Genomic DNA, 23,796 nt, shown 5'->3' on the forward strand with positions numbered 1-23,796 from the left:
GCATGAGCTCCCCAAGATCAAGGTCTTTGCCTGTTCTGTTACTACCCATCCCTAGTGCCTAACGCAGGGCCTGGCGTGGAGAAGGCATTGGGTGAGTATTTATGGAACCACAATGGAAGAGCTTCCTGGTAGAAGGGTTGGGGGTCGAGATGGGTCTTGATGTCATCACATGGTGTGGCTCCTCCCTGATGGTGGTTGAGAGCCCAGGTTCTGGAGCCAGACAGTCTGCATTCAAATCCCAACTCAACACCTAGCAACGTGACCTGGGCAAGTGATGCACGCAGACTGTGCCTCAGTTTCCCCACCTATAAGATGGGCGTAGTAAGAGTACCTGCTTCATAGGGTTGTAGTGAGAATCAACTAAGTTACGTAAGCTCTGGGAACAGCTCCCTGGAACAGAGTGTGCTATATAAGTGTTAGCTATCGTATCATCCTCATCGTAATCATCATGATTACCCCTGTTGTTGGTAGGGGTGAGTCCTCAGGCTCCAGATGGTCCAGGGTCCTCTCTGGGACTCGAGGATGAGTTGGGGGTCAGTAGCCAGAAGGAACGGGCTTGGTCAAAGCGCACATAGGCCAGCACCGGCTGAGTGCTTCCTGTGGACCCGGCACCCAGGGTGGAGCAGATGAAGGGGGGCAAGTTGGTGGGAATTGCTCGAAGGGCCAGGGCCATCTTTGAAAGCAAACCAGTGCCCTCAGCATCTCCCCAGCTACTGACTGGCCAGGGCCTTCTTTGTCCAGCTGCAGTTTGAACGAGTCATCCCCCTCTCTCCCATTCTCTTTCTCTTGGTGTGGATTGGAGGCACCCCAGGGCACAGCGAGCCCGTGGAGTCACTGGCCTCTTCCTGCCTCCAGCCTGTGAACTAAATGCCTTGGTTTCCAGTGGAGGAGGTGCTGAGGCTGAGAAAGGTGACATGACTTCCCCAGGGTCACAGGGCTGTTAAGCAGTTAAGCCAGCAAGTGACTTTGCCCCTCCGAGCCTCACCTTCCTTATCTGGAAAAGGGGGATGATGACAATTTGCTGGTCACGAGGGTTCAATCAGATTGCGAGTAGGACAGTACTTTGGAGCCTCCGTGAGACAAGGCAGGGGGTGTTGGATGGTGGACAATGACACTTTTCCTCCCTCCCCGGCAGGGCTCGCCTACTGCAGACACCTGTCCACTGTGAGGACCCACCTGTCAGCCCTGGTCAATCACATGATCGTGTCCCCGGACTTGCCCTGCGATGCTGGACACGGGCTGACGGCCGAGATCTGGGAGCAGTACCTGCAGGACAGCACAGTAAGGGTTGGCCGGGCTCGGCCTGCCGTGCGGCAGAGACTGTGGGGGGACAGAGACTATGGGGGGACCTCCTATCATCTGAGGAATAGACCCACCTGCGTGGGGACTCAGGTGTTGTGACATCCTTGGGCTCTCCATACACAAACTGAAGGTCCCCTCCTCGAGAGTTCCAACACCCATAGCCCGCTTCTGCCCATTGGGGTGAGGATCAGGGAGGGTGGAAAATACATATGTTTGCCTGGAAGGAGTAAAGAATGAGTCAGTCAGTAAGCATTTATTAAGCATCAGCTGTATGCTCAGTCCTGTATGATATGCTGTGACTTCCCGGCCAGAGGAATTTACAGTCCAGTTGGCTACTTAGAATGATGAGAGTAGCTAAGTTAGAGGGAGGCAGCTGGACCAAGGAAACCCACCACTGCATGAAACCCTTTTCTCTCATCTTTGTCTTAGGGCTCGAGAATTCTACCCTTAGCTATTTCGCCTGGAGATAGATTTCTAAGATTTTCTTATTAGAATACAAATATTCCTGGAAGGGAAATGTTTATGTGTGAAAAAAGTTTCATGGAGAAATAATTTGGGAAACAAGCTTAAACAGCTTTCTGTACCCTGCAGGACTTGTCAGAGCCTTGGCTATGCTGATATACTTGTCACGCTCAGGAAATTGGGGGAGTGTGGGAGAGCATATGGAACGTTCCTTCCAATGTATGTGGCCGCAGGGACCTTTGTTGGAAAAGTACCACCTATGGTGGAAGGCAGAATCCACTCTAAGAAATACTGGTTTGCTGCCAAGTGCAGGCTCTCAGAGGAGATACCCATTTCCTCCACGCTGGGTGAATGTGGTGGCTCCGTCAGCTGCATCCCTCCTCCCTGGGGAGGGCCAAGCTGGTGAGCACCTGGCTCAGCCTGGCTTCCCCACGTTGGGGGAGGGTGCTATTCTGTGTATTAATCTGAGGATGCCAGGGGACTCAGTGGGAAAAACAAACTGATTCCCAAACCTGGACAAGCAGAAGGGTGGTTTTCTTTTTTTGCCGGAAATAGTTGTTTTTCTAAATTACAGGAGGAATGCCTTCTTACTGTAACAATTCAAAGAATGAAGAACACAGGTGTACAGAATTTTTTAAAAGTTTTTAAATATCATCTCTCTGCTGCACCCCCCTAGTTCTGATCCCCTGAATTAATAAATAGTATCAGTTTGGTGTAGACCCTGCTATACATTTCCCATACTTATACATCCACAGATATGTCTATATAGATATAGCTGAAACATTTTTTTAATGAGGTAACATTATATTTGTATTTTAAGTGACCAACTTGCTTTTATATCAAAGACATCTTTCAGATCTCTAAGTAAAATATTACATGTTAGAACCTTAGCACCTTATATATGGGTGGACCATAATTTAGTCAAATCTTCCTCTAATGATGGACATCTGGGCTGTTCCTTTTTCTTTTTTTTAATTATTTCAAACAATGCTGCAGTCAACATCTTTATAAGCATATACCTTTCTGTACTAGTTCTCTTATTTCGAGGGTAGAGTCCTAGAAATGTAACTGTTTGATGTCCATTTTAAATTTAATTAGATATGCCAGCTTACCTTTCTTGAAAGGTTATAGTGTTCATAATCCCTGGCAGTCTGTGAGAGTGAGTGCACATTTCCTGAGGAATTCGAAAGATTTATAGACTTCTGGGCTCCACTCCAGCTTTACTGATTGAGCACCTCTGAGAGTGGAGCCCAAGAATTTATATTTTGAAAGTTCCCCTTCCCCAGGGAATTCCCTGGCAGTCCAGTGATTCGGACTCCGTGCTTTCATTGCCAAAGGCCCGGGTTCGATGCCTGGTCAGGGAACTAAGATCCCATGGGCTGCGTGTTGCGGCCAAAAAAAAAAAAAGAAAAGAAAAGAAAGTTCCCCAAATGCTCCGCGCGATCTCCCCAGTTTGGGAGGCAGTATCCTAAGGACAAATTGGCTGAAACAATAAATAGTCAAAAATGAATATTTTTCATCTAACACTCCTGCAACCCTTTCACAATCTGCTTGGTTGCATCATTGTGTCAGGGTGGACTGGGCTGCAGTAACACATAGTCCCCGCTGTTTTAGTTGCTTGACACCACAGAGGTGTATTTATTGCTCACTTAACAGTCCTGGGTGGGCATTCCTGGTGAGTGGGCATCTCTCCTCCCTCTAGAGGGTCCGGGGTCTTTCAGTCTTGTGGCCCCACCATCCTCTGGGGCCTTGTGGTCATCTGCTTCCAGCCAGCAGAGGGGAAATGGAAAGTGTGAAGGGAGTACACCTGCTTCTTCAAAGCCCTGGCTTGAAAATGGATTACATCACTTCCTCTTACATCCTTTTGGCCAGAAACCAGTCACATGGCCACACCTACCTGCAAGGGAGGCTGGGAAATGGAGTCCAGCTATGGACTCTGGGAGAAGAGAACACAGATTTTCGATGAAGCGTTCACAGCCTCAGCCCCAAATAGCTCCCTAATTTTTATACAGCGTTGACAAGGCTGTCAATACAATATGAATAAAAATTCCTAACAGGAACAAAATGGCTGGTTTTGCCACTGTGGTTGGGTACATTTAAGACTAGTGTTAAGAAGTGAAACATGCTTTTAATTTTAGAATGTGAAGTAAAGAGGTGGGAGGAAACAGGACCCTAGTGCCCTTCAGGGTAGCCTTCCGGCAGTCATTGGCACTTTACACACACACACACACACACACAGACACACAGATAGGACACTCTGGTCCCCCAGCGCGACTGCTTGACAAATTGTATCTGCAAAGCCTTTGCCTGAAAATGAATTTTAGAAAAGAAAGAGGACAAATCTATTCCACAGTACAGCAAACAGTTGCTAAAGTCATTCTTGTGTGCACAAAAGCTATTAGTGTACGAAGAATCAGCTGGAAATGGTTCCTTTTCAGTTTAATTCGCTTTAAAACAATTTTCTTAGTGCTGAGTCAAGATTAATAACTCCAAGATAATATTCCCCAATAAGCACAGTACACAAAATTGACTAAAAATTAAGTAGAAATGTTAATTCATTATATTCTGACCTTTGGGTTTTGCTTTTGTTTTTTACAAAAATGGGTTCACCCTTGACCTATTCTGCATCTTATTTTTTACACTCAACAACATACACTGAACGTCCTTTTATGTAGGTTCTCATAAATGCGCCTGCTGCCCTGTTACTCTCTGTGTGGTATTCCCACATAGGGATGCAGCATTCCCCCATTGGTGGGCAGTTATGGGGGTTCCTGGGCTTTTGCTTTATTGTATGATGCCGCGATGGATATCTGGGCCCATGTGGCTTTGCTTGTTCACAACATGATCACTGAGGGCTAGGTCTGAGAAGCGGGACTGCTTGGTCACAGAGTCCATCCCCCGGTTTCCTGTTGACCAAATCCTTTGTTTCCCCCCACCTACCACAGAGTTACGAGGAGCAGGAGCTGCTGCGTCTCATCTACTACGGGGGCATCCAGCCAGAGATCCGCAAAGCCGTGTGGCCCTTCCTCCTGGGCCACTACCAGTTTGGGATGACAGAAACAGAAAGGAAGGAGGTTGGTTACCCCTGATGGGCAGTGGGGTCTTTGGCAGCAAGAAGAGCCAGGTACTGTGGGGCTGGGAGAGCTCTGGTCCCAGGGTGGACCAAGGTGGGGCAGGGAGATGTTGGGGAGTCAGGAAGCTTGGGGGCAGCGCAGTCCAATAGAAACACAACACATGCCACAGATGTCATTTTTCTGAATACCTTTTCATTTTGAGGTAATGATAGATTCACATACACTTGTAAGAAATAATGCAGAGATATCTCATCCTTTATCCAACTTCCCCCAGTGGTAACTTCTTGCAAAACTATAATATCACAGCCAGGGTATTGACATTGACATAGATATACTGGCAATGTATGAATCTTTATTTTTACATTAAAGTCCATATTTTATTGCATTTCTTTTTTGTTTACAATAAATATGTATATTTTTTAATTGAGATATAGTTTATTTGCAATATTATATTAGTTTCAGGTGTTCAACATAGTGATTCAAAATTTTTATAGATTATACTCCATTTATAGTTATTATAAAATATTGGCCATATTCCCTGTGCTGTATAATATATCCTTATACATATGTGTGTGTGTATATATATATATATATATATATATATATATATATATATATATATATATATCTCAATCTTAATCAGACTTCCCATTTTACTTGTACTCGTGTGTGTGTCTGTTTAGTTCTCTACAATTTTATCACGTGTGGGTTTGTGTATCACCACCACAATCAACATACTGAACATTTCCAGTGCTACGAGGGTCCTCATGTCCTTTTACAGCCAAACCTCCCTCCCTCCCACTCACTCCCATCCCTAACCCCTGGCAACCACTGATCTGTTCTCTATTTCTATAACTTTGTCATTTCAAGAATGTTGTAGAAATGGAATCGTACAGTGTATAACCTTTGGGGATTGACTTTTTCCACTCAGTGTAAATCTGTAGCGATTCATCTAAGTTGCTGCGCGTATCTATTCTTGATTCCTTTATACGGCTGAGTAGTGTTCCACAGTATGGATGCACCACAGTTTAACTCCAACTGTTGATGGATAAGCAGGTTGTTTCCGGTTTTTTGGTGATTACAAATAAAGCTGCAGTGAACCTTCATATACAGATTTCCATGTGAGCATAGGGTGGAATAAATGCTCGAATGCAGTTGCTGGGCCTGATGGTAGTTCACACTTTGTTTTGTTTTATAAGAAACTGCCAAACTTCTGCAGTGGCTGTACCATTTTATCTTCCCGCTAGCACTGTAGGAGTGATCCACACCTGCATCCTCACCAGGGTTTAGTGTTATCACTATTTTTTATGTTAGCCACTCAAACTACTGTGTACATGGTATTTCATTGTGGTTTTAATTTGCATTTCCCAATTGACTAGTGATATTGAACATCTTTTCACGTGCTCACTTGCCATCTGTGAATCTTCAGTGAAATGTCAGATCATGGCTTCTGTTCATTTTCTTGTTGAATTGTTTCATTTTTTTATGGTTGAGTTTGGGAGTTCTTTTTATGCTCTAGATATTAATTCTTTGTCATATATGTCATTTGCAAATATTTTCTCCCAGTCTGTACCTTGTCTTTTTGTCTTCTTAACAGGGTCTTTTGCGAACAAATTTTTAGATTTTTGAGGAGGTTCAGTGTATCAATTTTCCCTCTGATGGATTGTGCTTCTGGTGTCAAGTCTAATAATTTTTTGCTTAGCCCCAAATCCTGAAGGTTTTTTCTCCTATTTTTTCCTAAAATGTCCATGATCCATTTTGAGTTCATTTTTGGATATGGTGTGTCATTTAAGTCAAGAGTTTTTGTTCGTTTGTTTGGTTTGGTTTGGTTTTTGCCTCTGGATGTCCAATTGCTTCAGCACCATTTGTTGAAAAGGCTGTCCTTCCTCCATTGAACTGCTTCTGCATCTTTGTGAAAAATCATTTGGGCATACATTTGCAACAACATGGGTGAACTTGGAGGGTATTATGCTTAGTGAAATGTCAGGCAGAGAAAGACTAATACTGTATGTTACCACTTATACTTGGAATCTAAAAAATAAAGCAAACTAGTGAATGTAACAAAAAAGAAAGAGACTCACAGATATAGGGAACAAACTAGTTTTTATCAGTGGGAAGAGGGAAGAGGGGAGGGGCAAGATAGAGGTGGGGATTAAGAGGTACAAACTACTATGTATAAAATAAATAAGCTACAAGGATATATTGTACAGCACAGGGAATATAGCCAATATTTTATAATAACTATAAATGGAGTATAACCTTTAAAAATTGTGAATCACTGTGTTGTACACCTGAAACTTATGTAATATTGTGAATCAACTATACCTCAATATAAAAAAAAGTGAAGGAGAAAAAAATCAGTGGGGCTTATTAGAGTGGTGTCTATTTCTGTGTTCTCTATTCTGTGCCTTTGATCTAATGCCACACTATAATTAGTAATCTTCAGGTAATACCATACTGTCTTCATTACTGTAGCACATATGGAATTTTAAATGTCTTAGTAGTTACATTTTAAAAAGTAAAAAGAAACAGATACAATTAATATTTTTAAAGTTTTAATTTTAACATAATTTTAAGTTCACGCCAAGTTGCAAAAGTTGTGATGCAGAGGTCCTAGGTACCCATCACCCCACTTCCCGCGATGGAAGCATCTTATAGAACTATTATGTATAGTGTATTATCAAAACCAGCATACTAATGAAATTCCCTGGCAGTCCAGTGGTAAGGACTCGGCACTCTCACTGCTGGGGCCCTGGGTTCGATCCCTGGTCAGGGAACCAAGATCCCAAAGGCCTCGCAGCTAAAAAAAACCCAAAAAACAAAAAAACAGCGCATTAACGTTGGTACAGTACAACCTAGGATTTCATTAGTTTTTGCATCCGCTCCTCTGTGTGTGTGTGTGTGTGTGTGTGTGTGTGTGTGTGTGGTTCTATGTCATTTTATCAGGGTGAAATTAATTTTAATAACATATTTTATTTAACCCAGTATATCCAGTATATTACCATTTCAGCATCTAATCAATATAAAAATTATTAGTGAGATATTTTACATTCTTTTATTCATACTGAGCTTTCAAAACCCACTGATATTTTACACTCCATGTCTGTGTACCATCTGTGCTATGATTTACTAAGTATTTGTCTTTGAATTGATTCACTTAAAAATTTATATAACTTACTTAAAAAGGCATTTTATATCCCTACCGTCAATGGAAAACCAATATGGCTTGCCAAAAGAGAAGGAAACTTCAAAAATAAATAGAATGTGACAAAATGATATAATTCAGTTCTACCTAGATGTCACAGGCTGCCTGAGGCCTCTCTCTCTTTGTTATGAAGGGAGATTATAAAGTATTAAGGATGGATTAAAGACACAGTAGTGCCAGACTGGCCTTCCTCGTCATCAGAAAAGTTGAATATGGAGACTTTCTCACACTGTGGTTCCATATGCTGAGGCTGTGCTGTGAACTGTCTAAACTGATCTCAGGACCAGCATGAGGATTCCGGTGTGGCAGGCCCCGTGCTCGGGACTGGGAACCCAGAGGTGCATTAGATAAGGTCTTTGCCAGTTTAGGGGGGTTCATGCAAAATCAGATGGAGGCAAACGCAGGGGCTTTAAGAGCATGGAGGAGGCACCTCCACCGGGCAGAAGCCTACCTGAATTCTTTGAAAAGGTTGCTTTCCAGGCGAGGAGACTGAGGAAGGGCTTCTAGGAAGAGAGATGCCTGCATGATGCGATGTGTGTGTGTCTGTGTGCATTTGTGTGGGGAGAGGCGGAAGGGCGTGCAGACGTGGGTAGCTGGGAAGTGAAGGACGAGGGGGTGGGGGCAGCAGTGAGAGGCAGGGCTGGAGAGGAAACACGAGGAAGACTGCCGAGTGGGAGATGGGCAGGAGGGGCCACCTGGGACAAGCAGGCACCAGGAAGGAAGGTCATCTGGGTGAGGGGTCCTGGAAGCCTAGCCTAGGATGGCAGTGGGAACAGGGAGATGGGCTTGGATGAGTCTTCGGGAGGTCAGTGGGAGGGAGCTGCCCATGACAGGCTTGGGCAGGGTGGACCCGGAGCCTCTCTCTGGAAGCCCTGACTAGCTAAAGGATGCCCGCCCCCCCCCCCAACCCTGGCCCGGGGCAGGCTCCCTGCCCTCCCTCTTCTCCTTCCTGCCCCCTCACACCCTTTCATCAGCTTGTCTGCCCCACTTGTGCCCAGAGGTCTGGCAGATTCAGAACCTCAGTTACCTGGGCTGTGCAACACAGAAATGAAGTAAGCTCCGATCTTCTCTGCTGAAATCCCACAAGGGAAACACTAGAAACCTGTGGCCCTTCTCTAAAGCCATTGCTGTAAGTAAGGGAAAGGGTCACTTTTATTCATCTTTGTGTTCTCAGCATCTACCCCCATGCTGGGCACCTGGGAGGCCCTTGGTAAATGCGTTGAGTGACTGGAGGAATGGACAAAGGAGGCATCTTGCTCATCTTGTGTTTCGTATGCCTAGGTTGGTGCCTAGCACATAGTAGGTACTTACCAACTTAGATGAACAAGTGAATGAATGAAAGAATGAATGAAGTAGGAAAGAGGAAAAGAAGGTAATAAAGAAGGAAAGAAACAGTCTGCTCACTTTAGTATCCCCGAGGCTTAGTATACTGCCTGGCACAGAGTAGGTTGTCAACAAATATTTGAATAAGTGTATGAATGAATGAATGAATGAATAAAAGAAGGAAAATAGGAAGGAAGGAGGGAAAAATGGAAAGAAAGGAGTTGCCTTGCTCACTTTTGTGTATCCCCAGGGCCTAGCCAGTGCCTGGCACATAGTAGGTGTTCAGTTAATGTCTGATGGATGTTAACTCCATGAATGTTGGATGGGTGTTTCTAGGGCTCAGGGTCCCAGGTCAGAGCTACCATCTTCTGGGTTGGGTTGGTTGTCCCCTGGGATCCCAGCATTCCAGGTGACCGTGCATCTGCCCTGGCAGGTGGACGAGCAGATGCATGCCTGCTACGCGCAGACCATGTCCGAGTGGCTGGGCTGTGAGGCGATTGTGCGGCAGAGGGAGCGGGAATCCCACGCGGCCGCCCTGGCCAAATGCTCTTCGGGGGCCAGCCTGGACAGCCACCTGCACCGGATGATGCACCGGGACTCCACCATCAGCAATGAGGTGATGGGTGGCTCCCCTCAGGGAGCCGGGGGCGGGGCTCTGCTCCATCAGGCTGTTGTAGGAAGGGTGAGGCCTGGGTGTTTGGGGCCTTGGGACAGAGTCTCACCCCTGGCTTTTGGGTGGAAGGTGACTTTGGAGTCAGACAGACCTGACTTCAAACTCCAGCCCCTTCATTTCTTAGCTCTGGGGCTCAGACAAGCGCCTTTACTTCTGGGCCTCAGTTTCCTCATCTATGAAGTGGGAATGATCATTTGTACAGGGGAGATTTGTGTGCAACTCAAACAAGCTAGTATAAATAAAGTGCCCAGCACAGTGTTAGACTTTCATTTGTTCAGCAAATGCTGTTGAGTACCTACTATGTGCCAGGTACTGTCAGGAATGTCCTGGAATGTCAAGAATGCTCCAGTGACCAGGTCAGACATATCTGTCCTGATAGAATCTCCAGTTTAGCATCCCAAAGCAGGGGATGAAAAGAAAGTCAGTTCCCTTCACCAGTGATAAATCCGTCATCAATTGCCACACTAATACTGTGTAACAAACAACCCCCAAAAGCCAGTGATGAGTCCAAGAGTAAACATATATTTTTTACTCATGAGTCTGTGGGTCAGCCGGGCAGTTCTGCTCAGCTAAAAGGTTTGTTGATCTTCGCTGGGCTCTCACATATCTGGGGTGACTCGGCCCTGCTCCTCACGTCTCATCCTCCAGCAGGCTAGCCTGGCCATGTTCTCACAGTGAAAGCAGATCTTAAAGAGAGAAAGCAGAAATGCACAAGCATTTTTTATGTGTTTGCCCTGTCGAGTTTGCTAACACCCCACTGGCCAAAGCAGGTCACTTGGCCAAGCTTAGCAGGGTAGACAGAAACTAGAAGTTATAGGGCAAAAAGCATGTATACAGGGAAGGAGTAGAAAACAGACATGCATACAACCAGTCCTTTGAGTTGAACTAAAATACTAGTTGGAAGTCTCAAGAGCAGAGCAGTTAAAGGTGGGGTTCTCTGGTTGTGGGTGGGAGGTGGAGGTCCAGTGGCTGGTGTGGCCTCCAAGGAGGCTCCAGGGAGCAGGGAGTGAGCCGCCGCCCCACTTTTATTCGATAGATAGAAAGCTGAGGCCCTGAGAAGGGACTTGCCTGAGTCAGGAGTAGAGATAAGACCACACTTAGTGACTTCCAGCCCAGCAGCCCCTCCTGAGCTCAATGTGGGGACCCTGAGCCTGGATGCAGCCTCACCCACACTCCGTCCTGCCCCTTTTTCTCTCAGTCCTCCCAGAGCTGCAGTTCGGGCCGCCAGAACATCCGCCTGCAGAGCGACTCCAGCAGCAGCACACAGGTGACCTCCCGGAGGCCCCGCCCCCCATCCCCCTCCCTCCAACCTGGAATAACCAGACTGGAGGTCCCTCATATACAGGTCACTCATGGTTGATCTGTTTTAGCTTTTTATGCTAGCATTAAAAATTGAAGTTTTACCTACACGAGTAATACATGAATCTCTTTTGCCTGTTAAAAAAATTAAAATATTACAGAGAAAACTAAATTTGGCTTTGACCATCCCTAAGCCCCACATGCCCTCCCTAGAAATAACATTGCTATCTTCAATTTGCTGTGTATCCTTCCAGACCCTTCTGTATGCCTTTACATACACAGAAATATATAGACAGTATGTAATATATTGCGATGTTTAGTAATCTTTTAAAATTTCTAAATAAATACCATCAGATGTATTGTTCAACAGCCTTTGATTTCGTTCAGTGCAAAGAAATGTTAACACATTCTCACTCAATATTAAAGAAAAAAACAAAGTGAAAAAAAAGGGCATAGTATGTCACCTTTTGCATAAACAGAGGAACTATTAATATATGTATGTATTTGCATCTATTTTTTTTCTAAAACGATGGAAGGATAAACCAGAAACTGATCAAATGGTTACTTAAGTGGGGTGAGGGGTGCAGGGAAAGAAGCTACATTTCCCTGAATGTACTTTGTTTTCTAGTTTTGACTTTGGAGTTAGGTAAGTTAACTCCAAAAGCAATTTAATCGAAAAGAAATCTTTTTAAAACCAGAAGCACATGAAATTAACAGTAAATCAAGTTGGTGACATAACCACACAGAAGAAATATTTCAAGTGATCTGGGGACATGATCTTATACAGTCTGCCTTGATGGGATATGGCCTAAAGACACAAAGAACCACAAATAAATCTTAGATATGTATCCTGGAGACTTTTCCATAATATTTCATATACATCTAACTAATTTTGAAAAATGATCCATAATAGTCCACCACATGGATGCTTTTTTAGCCTGTTCCTTATGTGGTTAACTAATTTTTTTACTTTAAAAAATTACGTGCACGTAATTTTGTATGATAAAAGCTATTCTTCCTCAGAGTCAACTGCAATGCTTCCTTGTTTCTTTGTGCATTATTCTATGCCTATGCGTGCGTATGGGGCAATTTTTTATTTTCTGCACATGGGAGCATATATTACACCTTGTTCTGCCTCAGTCTTTTTACTGACTGTGTAGTGTTCCCCTGCAGGCATGTTCCGTATTTGAACCAGTCCCCTGTGGATGGATATTCAGGTTGCTGCTGGAAGCAGCACCACAACAGACATCCTAGTCCATCTGTCTTTGTGCACCTGGTCTGCAGGTCTTTGAGTCTGTGGACGAGGTGGAGCAGGTCGAGGCAGAATGCAGGTTGGAGGAGAAGCAGCCCAAGATCCCCAACGGGAACCTGGTGAATGGCACCTGTTCCCCAGACTCCGGCCACCCTTCCTCCCACAACTTCTCCTCGGGCCTCTCGGAGCACTCAGAACCCAGCCTGAGCACGGAGGACAGCGTCATGGACGCCCAGCGCCCTGCCCCACTGGTGATTCGACCCAGGGACAGCCGTGTGGATGACGGGCAGAGCAGCGAGGCCACCGCTTCCCAGGATGCGGTCCCCCGTGAGGAGCTGGCTGTGCAGGACAGCCTGGAGAGCGACCTCCTGGCCAACGGGAGCATGGACGAGTTCGTGTCCATCACTGGCAGTATGGATGTAGCTCTGCCCAAAAGGGGGGGCCCTGCGGTGGAGGGCTGGAGAGGCATCGAGGTGGGGAAGCAGAGCCAGGTGGACAGTGAAGACAACCTCTCAGAGGAGCCCGAGATGGAGAGTCTCTTCCCCGTGCTCGCTTCTCTGGCCGTGACCACTTCTGCCAACAGCGAGGCATCCCCCGTGTCTTCTAGTGGCGTCACCTACTCTGTAAGTCACCAGGATTCTCCTCCGCTCAATTTTCTGCAGCCTCAGGAGGGTGGGAGTGTCCCACAAACCTCAGTTATCCAGAACGACCTCTGATTCATTGCCTTTTCCCATCACGGAGGGTTTACTGTAGAAACCCATTTGGGAGAGAAGATAATATAATACTTAAAGAACACAGGCTTTGCAGACAAACAGTGCTCGGTTCAGATCTCAGCTTAGGTACATCACTTTATCTTTCTGAGCCTCAGTTTCCCTATCTATCTAGTACCTTCCTCCCTGAGTTGTTTTCAGAATTAGTGAGTCAAGTCCTCTGTGCTCAGCCCATAGCGATCAATAGCAACCTTGATGGTGACCATCCTGATTTACACTCAGGTCCAATAGCTTTTAAATATTTTACTTTCTTGCCAAAAAGCCCAAAGCAAAGGACATCAACTGAAAGGGAGGTTTTCTGGGCCAGGTGTTGTATATCCATTTTCTTTTAAAGGACTTTTTATTTCTATCACAAAGAGTCAAACAGTCAGACAAGGCTGGATCCAAAAACTGGAAGTTGTCTGCCCCACCTCTGCCCATTAGGCTCTCCCCAGAGGCAGTAGTATTTACTTATTCTGCCCAAATTATCTGGTGTTTACCCTCATGTCTGTAAATAATACACTTGTATTGCTACTTACTGATCTTTTTTTGTTTTTCTTCAGTTTTTGACATCTATTGACTCCCCAGTGTGGAGGAAGAGGATTCAGTCTTCTTCCTTCCCACTCCCCCCCGCCCCCTCACCACACGAGTGAAACCGGCCCAATCCCCATCCATTCACTATGGTTATAATAATTTTAGTTAAATGACTGTTCGATGGTTATATTATTATAACAATTTAATGCATAATCCATGTAGTAACCTGTATATGTTTTTTCTTTCCTGCAAAAAATTTTGTTTTTCCTAGAGTATTTTCATTTCTTTGTTTGCTTTTTATTAGTTTGCTACATATATATTGTAGCATATATATACATATATATATATATTGATCTTACTTTTTTCATCTATAAAATGGGGATAGTAATTCTATACATCTCATAGGATTGTGTTGTTTTATTTTTTTTGGTTTGTTTTTTAAAATATATTTATTTATTTGGCTGCACCGGGTCTTAGTTGCGGCATGTGGGATTTTCATTGCCGTTTGCGGGATCTTCGTTGTGGTGTGCAGAATCTTTAGTTGCAGCCTGCGGGCTCTCTTAGTTGCAGCATGTGGGATCTAGTTCCCTGACCAGGGATCAAAAACGGACCACCTGCATTGGGAGTGCAGAGTCTTAACCGCTGGCCCACCAGGGAAGTCCCAGGATTGTGTTGTTTTATAAAGGAAAAAAATAAAGAGAATTTTCATCATACAAAGTGAAAGAGGCTTTCTCAGGAAACAATAGCAACAACAAAAAAGTCGAACATCTGACTGGTCCATCTATTATTAGGTAGAGGAAGTTTTTTTCAGTGATGACAGGAGAGGGCTAGGAGGAGGAAAGAGAATGTCTGGAAGACAGCCTCTGTGAGGAGTTGGGGTGTAATTGTTCTTTTCCTCCCCTCCTGGGGGCCCGCAGCCAGAGCTGCTGGATCTGTACACGGTGAACCTGCATCGCATCGAGAAGGACGTGCAGAGGTGTGACCGCAACTACTGGTACTTCACACCCGCCAACCTGGAGAAGCTACGGAACATCATGTGCAGGTGGCTGGGGTGGGTGGGGGGATGGATCAGTCGGGGATCGGGAGGGGATGGCACAGGTGTGGGCTACGGGGAGCCCATTTAGAATCGCACTCTCTGCAGCTGGCACCATGCCCACCTTGAATCTCATTCCAGCCCATCCTGACAATTATATAACAATTATAGTAATGATAACAATAGAGAACATTTATTAAGCACCTACTGTATACCAGGCACTATCCTGAGCCCTTTACTAACATCATTTCACTTGGTCCTCACAACAAGCCTATAAGGTAAGTGTTATCCCCTTTCATAGGTGAGGAAATGGAGGCTCAGAGGGGTACTGCATTGCTCAGGGTCCCTCCAGGTGGGCAGTGGCTGAACGGGAACTCACCCATTTCTCTCGGACTCTAGAATCTCTGCTTTATTTCTTTAAGCCAGGATTTGGGGCTACTTGTTACTTTTCATTAAATAGTAAATATTTTATTTCTTAATATATGAAAGTAATCCATGCTCATTAAAAACCTGAATCAACCAAAGAAATCAGAAGTTCATAAAGTATAAAGAGAAACTTCTCTTTTTATATCCAGTCATTAATGCCACTCACCTAGAAGAAGAAACTACTGCTAACAGTTTAGTGAATATCCTCCCAAGCCATATATATGAGATATCTATATATACACATATATAATAGATAGTATATTATATAACATACAATGTTATACTATATAACATATATAATTATGCTTCATATGTAGTATATAATTATATAAATATATAGTATAATATGAATATACACATGTTAATATATTGATATTTATTTAGATAGTAATATTTAATGTAATATAATGCTATATAACTATATAAATATATAGCATGTAATTATGCTATATAATATATAGTTATACTATGTAATATATAGTATAATATAATATGAATGCACACGTTTTAATTTTTAAAAGATGTTTATCTGCGTTGGGTTATACTGTAAACTATTTTTCTACAACTTGCTTTTTACACTCGACAGTGCATCCTGGACTTCTTTACATGCTACTCTAACTCAGGAGTTTGCAAACTACTACTACAGCCCATGGGCCAAATCCAGCCTACCACTTGCTTTTGTAAATAAAATTTTTTTTAGAATTCATCTATGCCCATTTAGTTGCGTATTATCTGTGATTGCTTCTGCAGAGTTATGTGGTTGAGAAAGAGAACATATGGCCTACACAGCTGAAAATACTTCTTATCTGGACCGCTCAGAAAAGGATTGCCAAACCCTGCTCAAACCGTTCTTATTAATAAACACCACCTCTTAACTATTCTGTCTTATGGTCTCCCAAGCAATTACTGCCACTCAAAATTTAGTTGATGAGATACAAACATAATTAACTTTAATATAGCATGCTACCTTAAAATTGAAAAGTGCTGGGGGACAAGGAAGGATAGACTGACTTTTACCTAGTTATGGCACCAGGAGAAATCACAGAAGGCCTCACAGTGGTGTGACCTTCGAGATGAATTTTGGCAAAAAGAGAAGACACTGAAGAAATAAATCATTTAGCACTGAAGTTAAGAGCACATACTCTGGCCACCTGGGTTCAAATCCTGTCTCTACCATTTATTGTTAGGTGTATGACCTGGTGCGTGTCACTTGGTTCTCTGTGCCTCATTCCCCTTATCTGTGAAATGGGACAATAATAGTAACTTTTTCATATGATTATTTTGAGAATTAAATAATACAGTACATGTATAGTGGACAGAGCATACGGTAAATGCTCAGTAAATATTAGTTACTATTATTAAGGGACAGATGGGAATTCCAGACAGAGGAAAGTGCTGGGACAAAAGCACAGGGGCATGAATGTATGCTTTATTTGTACAAAGGTAAATACCTCAGTGCAGCTGGAGGGGAAGAAGCACTGGGAAGTGATGTGTGAGACTGTAAAGAGGGATTGGGAGGAAACTATGAACTCCTTGCACCCCCAGTTAAGGAGTTTGGACACTGTCCTGTCATGCAGTGGGGTTTTTGAGCATGCAGTGGTCTCCTTGAGCTGAGCTTTAAGAAGGACATCCTGGTGACTGAGCATAGGATGTTTGAAGAGAGTGAGACTGGGGATGGGGATGCAGGCAGGAGGTTGAGGGAGTGGTCCAGGTGAGAGATGGGGACCAAACCAGGATGGAGGTAAAGGAGGAGTGGGTTGGAGAGGCATATTGTGGGGGCCATCACTGGGCATCTTGTATCTCTCTTGTAGCTACATCTGGCAGCACATTGATATCGGCTATGTCCAGGGTATGTGTGACCTCCTGGCTCCACTGTTGGTCATTCTGGATGACGGTGAGTGTATCCTCCCTGCCCCAGAACTGGGGATGCAGTTTCCTTCCCACTACATAGAAGAGAGGTTAACCTGACTCTGTGTCTCCATGGAATGGGTCAGTACAGGTGCTCAGAAGACCTGTCCAGTGAACACATCAAGGTCCTAGTGAAATAAAAAGTTCTCTTATTCCATGTTGACCAACACTTATTTCCAGGTGTCCAACACCCATCCAAGCTTTTGCTAGCCACTGGTTGTATAAACATGAGTGAGAACAAAGGAAAACTCAGACCCAGAAGCTTCACTAGTGAATTCTACCAAACACTTAACAAAGAATGAATACCAATGCTTCATAAACTCTTCTAAAACAGAGAAGAGGAGGGAACACTTCTCAACTCATCCTGTAAGGCAGGTCCTTATATGAGGACCCACTGGTACCCTGATACCAGACAAAGACATCACAAAAAAAGAAAACTGCAGGCCAATATCCTTTATGAAATCAAAGGCAAAAATCCTCAACAAAACACTAGCAAACTGAATCCATCAAGATATAAAAAGGATTATATTTCAAGACCAAATGGGATTTATCCCAGGAATGCAAGGCTGGTTCAATGTATGAAAATCAATCAGTGTGATTCACTACATTCATAGAGTAAAGGACAAAAATCACATGATCATCTCAGTTGACAAAGAGATGCCATCTGACAAAATTCAGCAACCTTTCATGATAAAAAATTCAGCAAACTTGGAATAAAAGAGAACTTCCTCAACGTGATAAAAGGCATCTGTGAAAAACCCACAACTAACATCATACTCAATGGTGAAATACTGAACACTTCTCACCTAAGATCAAGAGTAAGACAAAGATGTCCACTTTTGCCGCAAAAGGCCCTAGCCTGGACAATTAGGGAAGAAAAAGAAAAAGAAGGCATCCAGATTGGAAAGGAAGTAAAACCATGTATATTTGCAGATGACGTGATCTTGCCTGTAGAAAATCCTAAGGAATCCAAAACACATTAGAACTAATAAACAAGTTCAGCAAGGTTGCAGGATATAGGACCTATATAAAAGTCAATTGTATTTCCATGCAATTGCAATGAATAATCTAAAAATGAAATTAGGAAAGCAATTCCATTTTCAATAACATCTAAAAGAATAAAATGCTTATGAATAAATTTAACAGAAAAAGTGCAAGATTTATACACCAAAAACTATAAAACATTGCTGAAAACAGTGAACCAGAAACACAAAAACTTAGTTATTTTTCTTCCAGTGAGCATGTAATTCTTAATTGATTTGAGGTTGCAAATAGACAAACAGATAAAAAAAAAAAAGAACAACAAAGAAAAAAAGACTACAAAATTGGATTCTCTGTCATGTCTCACCCAACAGAGAATAGGCTTTCATTATACACCCAACAGAGATCACCAAATAGACCATAAGAGCAAATCCCCAGTCATTGCTGCCACCAATTCAGATTAACTTATTGAAGGTGTACAAGCCAGAAATAAAAACAAATACATAATATCAGTAGAAAAAGAAAAAAAACTAGAGGGTCAGAAAAAGTTCTGTTGCCACCGAGGATGTACAGGTAAATTGATTTAATTTGTCTCCATTGGATTAATCCCCTCAAACATCTCAGTGGATGACCTTCAGAACTGATGAAATATAATTTTCAAAAAGTTAACGTCTCTCTCATACAAATAAAATCAACACATGACAAAGATTTTATTCAACTTATTAATGAGGAAACCAGTAAGATATGAAAACTGCCTCCAAGAGCATATGAGAAGCTGGGCATTTTAGCAACATTAAAATAAGATTGCTGCCAGAAGGAACGAATCTGTAGAGACAGACAATAGACTAGTGGTTAACAGGGACTGCAGGGAGAGGGAAATAGGTGATGACCTCTGATATAGAGAGTGTGTCTTTTGGGGGTGATGAAAATATTCTGAAATTAGAGATTTTGGTTCACAGATGTGAATATACTAAAACCAGTGAATTATACATTTAAAAGAGTGAATTTTATGGTACGTAAACCTCAGTAAGGCTGTTTTAAAATGGGAAGAATAACTCCCAACTCTTCAGAGCTGAGCACAGTGACTTGCTTCCAGAAAGTTCAGTGTAGAAGTGGGTGGGAGGTGAGAGAGAAACTATGCAGTGGGGAAACCTGAAAACACTGCCTCTATCAGGTGGCCAAGGTCATCAACCATCCTCAATCACATTGATACAGTATACCCTTGATATGATGTGATTAAAATGGCACATTACCTACATCTTTCTCCCAATAACCCATAATTCCAGTCTTATCATGAGAAAAACATCAGATAAATTCCAATAGGGAGGCATCCCGTAGAATACCTGACAAGTGTTCTTCATAACTATCAAGGTCATCAAAAACAAGGAAGGCCTGAGGCACTGCCATAGCCAAGAGGAGCCTAAGGAGAGATGACAGTTGTTTGTAATATAGTCCTTGGATGAGTTCTTGGCACAGAAAAAGGACATAAGATAAAAAACTATGGACTTGAGTCAATTATGTATCCTCAGTGGGTCATTAATTGTAACAAACGTACCATACTAATGGGAGATGTTAGTAATAGGGGGAATGAGGTGTGGGGTATATGGAAACTCTCTGTACACTCTTCCCAATTTTTCTGTAAATGTAAACTGTTCTGAAAAATAAAGTCTTTTAAAAAATAAATGAGATCCTACTGTGCCTCTGGAAACCTTCTCATAACTTTCCCCAGTTACTAGGTGTTAAGAGAGAAAAAAGGTACTATTTTCAAATAAATTTTTTAAACACTGGGTTGAACAATATAAAAGAATTTTTAAATTACGTGACTTCTCAGAGCCTTTTCATTCTTAATATAGGTAGTGGCTCTCTAAGCAGCATTTCCCAATGTTATTTGACCCTTTCTTTGCATAACGCCTGCAAACACCCTTCCAATATTGACAATTGCTCTTTTAATACAGTGGTTCCCAGACACGAGAATTTCATGAACCCTGTAGAATTTTTTTTTCAAAAAGTTTGGGACCAAACATTGTAACTTTTTATTACAGCAAATAGGGATCTTTAAAACAGAGCATTTTGCTGTCACCATTGTTTCCTAAAATAAAACATTTCAGTACCTCTAAAGGTGGGAAGTATGTAATTAATTGGAGAGCATTCCTTGAAATGGTATGCATTTGTACTCCATTGTCCTTATGCTTCTCATTTGGCTGTGGACTTTGTGAACCAGCTCGGGGCCTCGGACCATCACTTTGGGACCTCGGGTTCCTTGGGCAGTGACGCAGTTGACTGTTCCTCCTGTGCTCTTTCCGCAGAGGCCCTTGCCTTCAGCTGCTTCACCGAGCTCATGAAGAGGATGAACCAGAACTTCCCCCACGGAGGCGCCATGGACACACACTTTGCTAACATGAGGTCGCTAATCCAGGTAGGACCTTGTGCTTTTCAATAATATAACTTATTCCAGCTCAGCCCAATGGACCGCAAGGCAACTTAATAGCCACGCCTTGTTTAACTTGACTCAGTCCCTCAGTCCTACTTAACTCAGCCCCGTTGAGTTAAACTAAAAAACTCAATTCAACTCAACCTTCACTCAACAGCTCAGCTCCACTAGATTCATTCTCACTGAGCATTTATTTGGTTCAGGCACTGTGGCCACACTGATGAACAAGACATGGCCCTCGCTCTTAACAGGATGTTTGATCGTATTGGTCCTTTTCTGCAAAGAAATATTTGAGTATATTTCTCTCTCTCTCGCTTTCTCTCTCTCTCATACACACACACACACACACACACACACACACACACACACACACACCCCTTTATTGAGATCAATTCATATACCATAAAATTCACCCTTTTAAAATGTTCAATTCAATGATTTTTAGAATATTCACAGGTGTGAAATCATCATCACTATCTAATTTCAGAACGCTTTCATCACCCCAAAAAGAATCCCCATACCCATTAACGTCAATCCCTCTCCCCAGCTCCTGGCAACCACTAATCTACTTTCTGTCTCTATAGATTTACCTATTCTGGACATTTCATATAAATGGAGTCACACAATATGTGGCCTCTTGTGTCTGACTTCTTTCACTTAGCATCATGTTTTCAAGGTCCATCCATGTTATAGCATATATCTGTACATCATTCCTTTTTATTGCCGAATATTCCATTGCATGGATAGACCACATTTTGTTTATCCATTCATCCACTGATAAACACTTGAGTGGTTTCCACTTTTTTGCTATTATGAATAATGCTGTTGTGTACATTCATGTACAAGTTTTTATATGGACATAGGTTTTCATTTCTCTTGGGGATATACCTAGGTGTGGAATTACAGCTGCACCAGTTTGCATTCCCACCAGCAACATATAAGGGTTCCAATATCTCTTCATCCTCACCAACACTTTGTTGTCTGTCATTTTTATTATAGCCGTCCTAGTGCATGTGAAGTGGTATCTCATTATGGTTTTGATTTGCATTTTCCTAATTGCTAATGATGGTAAGCATCTCTCGTGCTTATTGGCTATTTGCACATCTTCTTTAGAGAAATGACGGGGTTAGGTTGAGCTAGGTTGATTTCCACCTCAAATCCTTTGCCCATTTTTAAACTCCACCTGGTTGTTAAGGGCTGTATGGTATCTGCTGTGGGGATGTAGCATCATTTATTCAGCTGTCCCCTCTAGTCTAGCCTTTGCCCAGGAGGCTGATGCCTATCTTTCCTTTCTCTGACAGATCCTGGACTCAGAGCTCTTCGAGTTGATGCATCAGAATGGGGACTACACTCACTTCTACTTCTGCTACCGCTGGTTCCTGCTGGATTTCAAGCGAGGTACAGACTTCAAACTGGAAACTTGTTCTCAGACTCTTTGTAGCAGAATCTCAGGGGAAAAGGTACCACGGAGGTGAGGCTGGGAGGTGTAACAAAGCCAGTGGAAGAGAGTAATGCCCATTTGTTGAGTTCTATCAGTTCACCCAACTTATCTTGCAGAGACACTATGCAGTAGGTGTTGTCATAATCCCCATTTTACAGATGAGGAGGCTAAGACTGAGAAGAACTAAATTCAGAGCTAGGAATAATAAAGCCTAGGATCTGAGCCCCACTCTGTCTACCTAAGCCCACTTCCCTTCCATTCTATTAAGCTGCTTATCAGAGGCCAAGAACTCTGAAGCCCATAGAGCATCTTTCACACGTGAATTAGAAATGATGTCTGACACGGTGCATTGCTGTCATGCCAATTTGGGGTGATGCTAATAATATCTAACCTGTATGGAGGTGTTTATTAAGGTCCAGACACTGTGCTGAGCCATTTCTACGTATTATTTCTTCAGTCCTTTATTACTGTTAGTATCACCCCACTTACAGATGAGGAAAGAGAAGGGCTCATGGAGGGGAAGTAACTAGCCCAAGGTCACCTTACTAGTAAGTGATGGGGCCAGGATTCAGACTGAGTTTATTGGACGTAGGAAGCCTTACTTTTCATCGTTGCTCTATTCTATCTCTTTACCAGACCCAGAGGCAGCAGCCAGCTCTGCGTGGGTGCAGGGGGAAAAGGAGATACCCTCATCGGTGCTAAAAGAGATGGCGGGTGCAGGGAGAGAGGGGGACACTGACCAAGGGGCAGGGCAAGGACAGGTCAATGTAAATCAAATCTGCACGTGCCCGGTTCCTCCACTTACAGGATGTCAGAGTTGGAAATTTACAACCCACCTGGTTTGCATAGCCTATTCTACAGAGGGGAAAACTGAGGCTTCTGTCAAATGACAGTGTCCAGGTCTCCTGTCTCCTGGCCTGAGCTCTGTCCACTGCTCCAGGGCAGCAGCGCGGACCATGGCTGGCCTGGGATCTTTCCGGAGGGAGGGCAGCACCGTGAGCTCAGTGACTGACCCTCCCCCTGCGCGTGTGTGTTGGTGTCCCGGCAGAACTCATCTATGATGACGTCTTCTCTGTTTGGGAGACCATCTGGGCAGCCAAACACGTGTCGTCCGCCCACTATGTCCTGTTCATCGCGCTGGCGCTGGTGGAGGTCTACCGTGACATCATCTTGGAGAACAACATGGATTTCACAGACATCATCAAATTTTTTAATGGTATCCACATGACCAGGGTCTTATCTGAGGGGTGCAGGCTTCTGGAGGGCCCCTTCCTGGGGGCTGGAGAGGGATGGAGGGTCACTGAGACTGATGCACCATGAAGGGGATGGAGGAGGGTTCTCCCCACTTCTTGCGGCTATTTCCAAATGGATGAGTTAACATCTTGTAGTGCTGAGTGATCCCTGTGTGTATTTCTCAGGGATCTGGCAGAAGGGGCCTAGGTGTTGAAATCAGGCTCAGGGAGCATCCCTGGCTCTGCCGTTAACCAGCTGTGCCATGGACATGTCGCTTCCCCTCTCTCTAAACATCTGCTTCCTCATCTGGGAAATGGAGTAACAGTGTCTGCTTCAGAGGGTTGACATGTGTAGGGAAAGCAGATACAGGAAAGCAGTTGAAGTGGCATGAAAAAGGCACAGTCTTTGAAATCAAACAGAGATGGATTCTGATCCCGGCCTTGCCACCTGGGAGCTGTGTGACTTGGGCA

General features: G+C 43.5%; 1 protein-coding gene across 7 annotated transcripts in view; it reads left to right on the forward strand.

Moving 5' to 3' along the window:
* The window catches only part of SGSM1 (small G protein signaling modulator 1), a 175,996-nt gene that overhangs the window by 147,257 nt on the left and 4,943 nt on the right, over positions 1-23,796 (forward strand). For all 7 annotated transcript variants that reach the window (XM_082354435.1, XM_082354436.1, XM_082354437.1 and 4 more), the window contains 10 exons: positions 1,136-1,281; positions 4,710-4,838; positions 9,800-9,982; positions 11,238-11,306; positions 12,623-13,213; positions 14,791-14,915; positions 17,144-17,226; positions 20,528-20,637; positions 21,954-22,050; positions 23,142-23,309. In XM_082354435.1, the coding sequence (XP_082210561.1) occupies positions 1,136-1,281; positions 4,710-4,838; positions 9,800-9,982; positions 11,238-11,306; positions 12,623-13,213; positions 14,791-14,915; positions 17,144-17,226; positions 20,528-20,637; positions 21,954-22,050; positions 23,142-23,309 (1,701 nt within the window). The remainder of the gene's footprint in view (positions 1-1,135; positions 1,282-4,709; positions 4,839-9,799; positions 9,983-11,237; positions 11,307-12,622; positions 13,214-14,790; positions 14,916-17,143; positions 17,227-20,527; positions 20,638-21,953; positions 22,051-23,141; positions 23,310-23,796) is intronic.

The sequence above is a fragment of the Balaenoptera borealis genome, assembly GCF_965194805.1.
Source record: "Balaenoptera borealis genome assembly, chromosome: 14".
In the NCBI taxonomy this organism is placed as follows: domain Eukaryota; kingdom Metazoa; phylum Chordata; class Mammalia; order Artiodactyla; family Balaenopteridae; genus Balaenoptera; species Balaenoptera borealis.